The following is an 8,044-nucleotide window of genomic DNA, read 5'->3' as shown; positions in this document are numbered from 1 at the left end:
AGTAGGTAAGCCCAAAGAGTTTCAGCCGAACATCAATAGTTTCAGCCCTGATCAGCTGTTATCCATGAGCTGGTAATATACTGATGTACTTCCAATTGCTTCCCATGATGCACTTCTTCTTCACTCACCTCTTTTCACTCTCTGCAATGACTCATTAGTTATTATTAATCTCTGCCTCTCTTCCACAGAGGCTTTTGTCCTGTGTCCCTCCCCTCATCCCCATCCAGTCACAGCAGAGGGCCGCCGCTCCCTGAGCCTGGCTCTGCTGGAGGATTCTTCCTGTTAAAAAGGAGTTTTTCATTCCCACTGTCACCAAGTGCTTGCTCACTGGGGATCATCTGATGGTTGGGCTTTTCTCTGTATTATTGTAGGTGTAGGGTCTTTACCTTACAATATTAGTTCCCTTGACATGATGGTTGTTGTGATTTGGCATTATATGAATACAATGTAACTGAACTGTAACTGAACTGTAACTGTAACTTTTGAGGGGAAAAAAACCTAACTGAAAATATTTCTCCAAACTTGGAAGACTGACGGAAATAATTTTTTAAACAATATATAGGGGCAAATTTCAAGTTTTAGTATTTGTTAGTTTAGAAAAAACTGTGGGAGGACTCTTGAATACCCAAAGAGAACCCACACAGACACGCGGAGAATACGCTAACTTCACACAAAGATGGTGCTAACCACCGTGCCAACATGTTGCCCAATACCTACACTGACTTTCCTAAATCTTGCCGGCGGCATACACATTCTCTTGTCCTCTGGCACCTTCACTTCCTTCACCTTGCACCGCAGATGTCATAGCGCTGCGTGTGTGTTGTGTTTGTGTGCGCGCACCTGTTTGTGCTCAGGGAGCAGAGGTGTGCGCAGTATGTAGAGCATCAACATGTAGCTTCTCTCCGAAGGCTGACTCATCCCTATATATCACGCAAACACACCCTCAAGTCTTGGCATCATTTGTTCTGTGTTTGCTTGTTTTCCTTTCCATCAGTCTGGCAGCAGAAGGTATCACGGAGGTGGAGCGGTCTTAAAAAAAGATGCATCACTGACAGGCTCACATGGTGAAGAAGTGAGGTAAATGCACAGGTGAGTCACAAGTAAACATGAAATGCTAACTTGTTATGGCGTTTTTTTTAAAGTCTGTTGGATTCTGTTGTTTCCCACAAGATGTGTAACACTAGTCCACAACCTGTGGTCACTTATACTGTTCATTCTATGTTTAACTGTTTCATCCACAAAAACTTCCTCAGAGTATTCAAACAAACAGAAAACTGACGCTAAACACACAAAACAGAATAGAAGTTGAAAATAAAAACCTACAGTAGAAATAGAAAAAAAAAATAGAAAAAAAAATCCACACAAAAATCACACAAAGTGTTTTTGAGGAGACATTCATGTTAAAGAACAGCAACAGAAGTGCCAGAAACCAAAACATGCAAAGAATTTCACAGCGACAAAGATGCAAATGTTGTGTGTTTTTATCACATGCGTCATATAATACTGTAGATACATGTTTGCTATTAGTCGTTCATGGTTAGCTTGTCACTTCTGCAGCTGTTTCATGAAGTTCTCGTCTCCCCAGAAACACTTGTGTTTTGTGAGGTTTTTACCCCTCAGCTGTAAAAGACTGATAGGGCATTGTCGTCACTGCAGTGTGGACACCCAAGTTTGTGAATGCGATAAATCAATAACGAGGCAATGTAATTAGACATTCTTACCATGGATGCATCTATTAAAAATCTTGGACTAGTACAGGTGCTAATACCATTGATATTATATATTAGAAGGCTAAGGGGCTGCTATTTTATGGGGGTTATTTGTGAGTTTTGTTGTGTTTTTTTGTTGTGTGCTTTTGTTACCATTGTCTGTTGGTAAACTAAAAGTTTATGAACATAGGCAAAAACAGAACCCATAACAAAATAAAGCATTGACCTTAGCAGAAGATGTGCTGTCCCAGGCTTTGGAAAGTTATAAATCTATTTCGATTATTGCTCTTTTGAACAGCACTTTTATTTGCCTATGTGGATAATGAGTTTCTCTGATTTTGATTCTGTAACGGATCAGTGACAAGCTGTGGTACAGTTCTTGGTAGTCTCTTGATGACCCAAACCAGTAGGTACCCTGGCAATGAGTTAAGCGAAGATCCACATTTGTGCCAAAAAGGGAGGAGGAAGAGACATGCCGTCATCGAGTGCTATCAGCCACACTCGTCTCTCACTGGTGACTCAAGGTTTTCCAGTGATTCACGTCTGCACAGAAGCTGAACGACAGGCTCAAAGTGTAGTGACTCTCCCCCTTTTTCTCACCACCTATATCCTCCTCTTCCTATTATTTCACTCTCCATTCATCTCTTTGTCCACATTCCCTTTCCTTCCTGTCTGCTAATTGATGCTGCACCACACCATTTATTTCTCCACTGAGCCCACAGTAGTTCTCCCCAGGCCACCAATTTTCAGCAGCGTCTCGAGGCTCCTGTTGGGAGACCTCCAGGACGTTCAAAAAAACAACCCTGAACACACCCAGCTGTACCTGCAGGCCGGTGCAGCCCAAAAGGGGATTTCACCTTGCTGATGACGGGGCACACTCTTCCTTCCTGAACCCATATAAATCTGTCGGTGGGCTTCATCCTATGGTCTAACATTAAAGCTGTTTTCCATGACATGCTGCTCAGCAGGGGAGGGAAAGCTGTTATTGACTAATATAAGTCGGTATAGAAGGATGACTTGTGGTTACTATTCACTGTTTCTGATTTCAAAGAAGATCAGCTGACCTCTCAGTGTTTGAACTGAAAGGTACAATATAAGAAGCGAATTCTTTTCAAGAGCCAATACATACAATTTTCACCCAGTATTGCCTAATTTTTATGTGCTTTTGTGGCTTCACCATTCTTGCCTTCTACTCGTGTTTTTATTGTGCTGTGAGTAAATAACACAGTGAGTTCTCTTCTCCAAGAAGAATGGCAAGAATGGGCTTGTACGGACGTTTCTCATCTGAGTGAAGGACCTCTGTCATCTCACACTCTGAATGGCAGAGGCTACCAGCCTTAGGCTATAATCAAACACACTCCCACAGGCATGCATGCACACACTGATGCACACACTTAATGCAAGCTTTGTGTTAGTGCAGTGTTGTAGTCCTGGGAACCATATGCATTTCCTGTTTTCTTATGAAAGGAGCCATAAAAAGAGTCATATCATTTTAAACATTTAATTTTCAAGCTTAGAAAAAGCAAAGGAAAAGCATCGTCTTTACAACACAAACAGACTGTACTTTTTAAAGTCAGAGAATAAATACATTAGCGTGTTGAACTGTGACACCAGATCTTAGTCACATTTTCTTTCAGAGCGCTTTGTACTACTTGAAGCTAGCACGCTGTACGCATAGTTACAAAGCACTGTTTTTTACGCTAGTCTGTCTGTTTTTATTACCGACACACCCATTTTTATTACCTTACATTTACTAATGCAACTCCAATAATTCATCCTTTGCAGAAGGCCAAAAAAGGGGACAATTTAGCACAGCAAAAATATAATTATGGGAATTATCTACTGTAGATCGCAAAACATTCTTTAGAATTAACATTTTCAAATTCAACATCAAAACAAAATACCTAACATTTGTAACATTCTGCAGTCTAGATTGCCATTGCTCCTTTATTTATCTGTGTTCAGCTTGCAGGACTGTAGTCTGCTCTACAATGACAGCCTTCCTGTAAGTTTCAATAACAGCAACAGTAAGAGCACAAGGTTACTCCCTCAAACCCTTAAAAAGTCCATCGGGGTTCTTCAGTTTTCAGGACTTCACAGTACTCGCGAAGCTTGTTACAGTATATCAGAGCACAGGGGGAAGCTGCTCTCCGGCTCCTGCAGGTAGCTCACCTGCCATGGAAGTCCCAGAGTAGCAGATGGCTCTGCAAAGGTGTCCATGTATCCCTGAGTGCAGGAGGCCCACATCCCCGGCTGGTATCCCAACCCCTCATCCACCTGAGGGTATCTCAGAGGGCTGCGTGGAAGATCACAGGGGGTGCCACAGTGTCCGTGTAAGGCATAAAACTGTCCCTCGGTGGGATAACAAGGGTAGTGTGGTGATGGGGGACATGATGGCACTGTGTTGTCTATGTAGGCATGAGGTCTGTGCATGTGAGGCGCTGGCTGTGGCTGCATCTGTTGAGAGATGGATGCGTGCCAGGGGACGTAGCTCTGATGCTCCGGACAAGGAACTGTTAACCTGGTCTGCTCAAGCCGTGACGCCCCCATCGCTGCCGGTCCCACTGATGACCTGTTGCACTCACGGTGGGCGCAGGGCTTACTGGGTGGATGAGAGCTCAGGAATACTGAGAGAGCAGAGATGCGGTTGATGGCTCGCTGTAGTGTGGCAATCTTGGACAGCCGTTTGCCACTGAGGTCATGGTTCAGGGCAACACGGAGGGCATTGAACGCCTGGTTGTAGTCCATAATGCGTTTTCGCTCGCGGACATTAGCGGCCATTCTTCGAGCTTTTGAGCGAACCGGTCGGTTGCGCTTCTTGGTTTGGCCTTCCTCTGCTTCGCTTGGGCTGCTGGTTGAACTCTCGTCTTGGAATGATGCCTTGGGACTTCCTTCATCTTCGCATTGGACCAGCCCGCCAAGTTCAAGCTCTTCCTCAGAGAACTCGGAGCTCGCAACGCTGCTGCAGCTCATTGTGTCGGTAGTGTGCACACCGGACGAGACAACGTAAAATCTTCCTTCTTGTAGTGCAATTTCAGTGAAGATCCTTTGTTGTTTAGATGTGGTCTGCACGACGAGCTGTGAGTGCAGGGTTCCAGCACTCCGTCGCACGCTCACTGATGTGCCTCGGCTTCTTTTATGGGGCTGTCGGTGTTTGCTGCTGTGCCGACAGCCCGTGTATTCTCCTGCTCTGAGTCCGCTGGTGCTGTGTGATAACTTGTGCCTCAACAAGACAGGTTTACCTGCTTTTTAAAGATCTTGAGGTCACATGGTACACTCACCTTTAAAGAATGATGCACTCTCTCTCCCTCTTCAGGTTTATGGGCACCCTCAAGGCAAATGGCACTGACACATCCTCCTCCTTCTACTCTGACTCTCCCTCACAGGAGAGTTTCAACACTTCATTGTAAAATAAAAGCAAAATGCTGCAGTTTGGAAATGGCAGTTTGCTTCATAACACAGTTATTATAGTTTTGCATTTTCTGATTGTTTTTTATTTCATTTTGACGTTTTGTTTTCAAGGCAGTTTAGTTTAAGTTTTACTGTTTGAAACTTTTTAACTTTGTCTTAGTTTCTACCAGCTTCAGTATTACTTAGACTTTTACATTTTTACTGTATGGAGCACATGTCAGATTTAGGAAAATTAGTCCTATAAAAACACAGAGCTTTGTGAAAGCAGTTGACTCACAGTCTTGTAGACATGCAGCGTCTCAATAAGCACATCTATCGATGCCTCATCAGACAAACTGTCATAAAATTTTACCGAACTAACAAATAACTAATTTACTGAAAATAAATGGTCGCAAAATCATTTCAGTTGGTTAAAACTGTTTTCAAGAGTCTAGTTTTTATTTTTACTTTATTTAATTAGTTCAATATCAACATCTTGGCTCATTTCATTCAGCTGTAATTCACTTTTCTTTAATCACAGGCCTTCAGTCACTCTGTCTTTCACCTTTACAAACAACAGCACGCTCAGTCTGATTGTTCCCCACAATGACTTCTTTCTCTGCCGTGTACAATATGTAATTTTACATCATTTACTAATGAAGGCATATTCATTATTCATTTAAATACATCTTCTATCAAATTAGTCCCACAGATCTTCATGACAAATTGCACATTTACCTATTATATGCGCTTCCCCTTGTGTCAAGCCTGGGAAGTAAGCAAACTTCTTATCAACCTTGGGTTAGATTCAAGCTTGCAATTAGCCGTCTCTAGAGTGGCGATTCTCCTTCTCTCTGTATCTCTCTGCTCAGGCTTAAGGGCCATGTAATTTAGAGTAGCTTCCCTGGAACTTGTCCTCATAAATCAGGCCTGGGCAGCACTGGAGGACAAGAGCAGAGAGAGCCTGAGACTTCAAAGACAGAGGGAAAAAAGTGGGGCAAATATTTTACAATCAGAACCTGCAATTGGTGCCGGCTTAGGCTATCGATCTTTCAGTCTTTTGCAAGTTGAGATGGGGATCCATTTAAAGTCAGATGCAATGTTGTAATGCAGTTTAATATTAAATACGGCAATCTTACTGCAGTTTGCAAAATGATTATAATGTATGATTTATTGTTCACGGTAATGGACAAAGACAGCGGTTTGTGTCTCGTTTCTGATTCCCTCTTGTTTTTCTTTCCCTGAGTATTTAAATAAAGAACATACATGTTTGTATTTTCAAAGGGGTGGATGTTCCCTCACTGCAAATTAATACAATACAGTTATTCACAGTTACGCTGTGATGAAACATTTCTATCATCAGTGGTGTTGTCCCATCCACCGGACATGAAGGCTCAGTAAATACTTGGCATTTCTCATTTTTACGCGGTCTGATTTTAAGCCAGTGTACTAGATACCAAATAAAAGAAAATCCTTTGAAAGAATAGTACTCCATTCCTCCAACATAGTAACAGAGACCTTGGCAATCAGTGCTGAGGAGTACTGCAGATATCCTATTTTCCTTTCACTTCTTTCTTTATGTCAGATTTTAGAGTGGATAGTAAGGTCATAGTTAAGCTTTGAGCCAAGTAAAGAATAGACTCTAGTAGCAAAACACTGAACTGAGGGTCACTGCGAAGCTCTGAGGTAGCAACCTTTAAAACCATTACACACACAGAAGAAGGACATCTAATTATAGTGCTGTAAAAAAGCATTTGCCCTTCTTGATTTATTTTACTTCAGATTGCCAAATAAATTTTAATATTTGACAAAGATAACCCAAAAGGCAGTTTTAGAATGAAAATGTGATTTATTAAGGGAAAGAAAGTGACCCAAACCCTTTGCTCCTAAACCCAGTACTTGGTTGTGATATCCTTGGCAGGAGGAATAGAGTCAAGCATTTATGTGATCATTGGCAGTGACTTTTCATTAGTGAGTCTTTCAGTTTTGGCCCACTCTTCTTTGCAGAATTGTCTTAATTCAGATACACTGGAAGGTTTTTGAGCAGAAAAACCCCATTTAAGGTCATGCCAGAGGATATCAATCAGATCCAGACTTTCCAGACTTGGAAATGACTTTGTCACATACAGTCAGGTAGGTTTTGATACATTTTTTTCCCCACATAAATTTCCTTTACATAGACAGGGAACCCCAACAATCAGACGACCCACCTATGAGAAAGCACTTGGTAATGTTAAGAAGGAAAAACGTCCTTTTAAAAGGAAGAAACCAGCGTAACCATGCTCGGGGAGGGGTGGCTGTCTGCCGTGGCCGGTTGAAGATGAAGTAAAAGAGAAGAGCGCAGAGGGAAATAGGACAAAAAACATAGAGGGCAGAGAGCTAGATTTTAAAATTATTAGTGGTATAATGGTGACAGTGACACATAGTGAGGTGGGTGAAGAAGAAACACTGCCCCCAGCAGTTTACCCCTATTGCAGCATAGCTAAGGGATGGTTCAGGGTCACCTGATCCAGCACTAACTATGAGCTTTATCAAAAAGGAAGGTTTTAAATCTAATTCCAGACATGGAGAGAGTGTATGTCTCCCAAATCCAAACTGGGAGCCCGTTCCACAAGTAAGCCAGCAGTCTGAGAGCTAAGAGCTCTACTGGGACACTATGGTACTATGAGGTATTTAATATATGATGGAGCCTGATTATTCAAGACATTTCATGTGAGCACAAGGATTCCAAATTCAATTCTGGATTTAACACAGAATCAGTGAACAGAAGCAAATGAGGGAGAAATGTGCTCTGTCTTTCTAGCCCAACCAGTACTCTCACTGGAGCAATATGAATCAACGGAGGGCTTTTTAAGGAACGTTTAGAACAAACTGATGAAAATGAATTACAATAGTCGAGCCTAGAAGTAATAAATGCATGAACTAATTTTTCAGCATTACTCTAA

At 42.1% G+C, this 8,044-nt stretch overlaps 1 protein-coding gene across 1 annotated transcript; it reads right to left on the bottom strand.

Annotated features, from left to right (window-relative positions):
- Window positions 1-3,824: 3,824 nt before the first annotated feature.
- Window positions 3,825-4,682, bottom strand: bhlha9 (basic helix-loop-helix family, member a9). Its single transcript, XM_063488684.1, has one exon. It carries the CDS (start codon window positions 4,680-4,682, stop codon window positions 3,825-3,827), a length of 858 nt encoding a protein of 285 aa, XP_063344754.1.
- Window positions 4,683-8,044: the final 3,362 nt, after the last annotated feature.

The sequence above is a fragment of the Pelmatolapia mariae genome, linkage group LG10_11 (genome assembly GCF_036321145.2).
Source record: "Pelmatolapia mariae isolate MD_Pm_ZW linkage group LG10_11, Pm_UMD_F_2, whole genome shotgun sequence".
NCBI lineage: Eukaryota > Metazoa > Chordata > Actinopteri > Cichliformes > Cichlidae > Pelmatolapia > Pelmatolapia mariae.
This window is presented reverse-complemented; position numbering and strand designations above follow the sequence as displayed.

Bases quoted from the DNA above. Each gene is read 5' to 3' on its own strand.
- bhlha9 (XM_063488684.1), bottom strand. From the start codon at position 4,682: ATGAGCTGCAGCAGCGTTGCGAGCTCCGAGTTCTCTGAGGAAGAGCTT.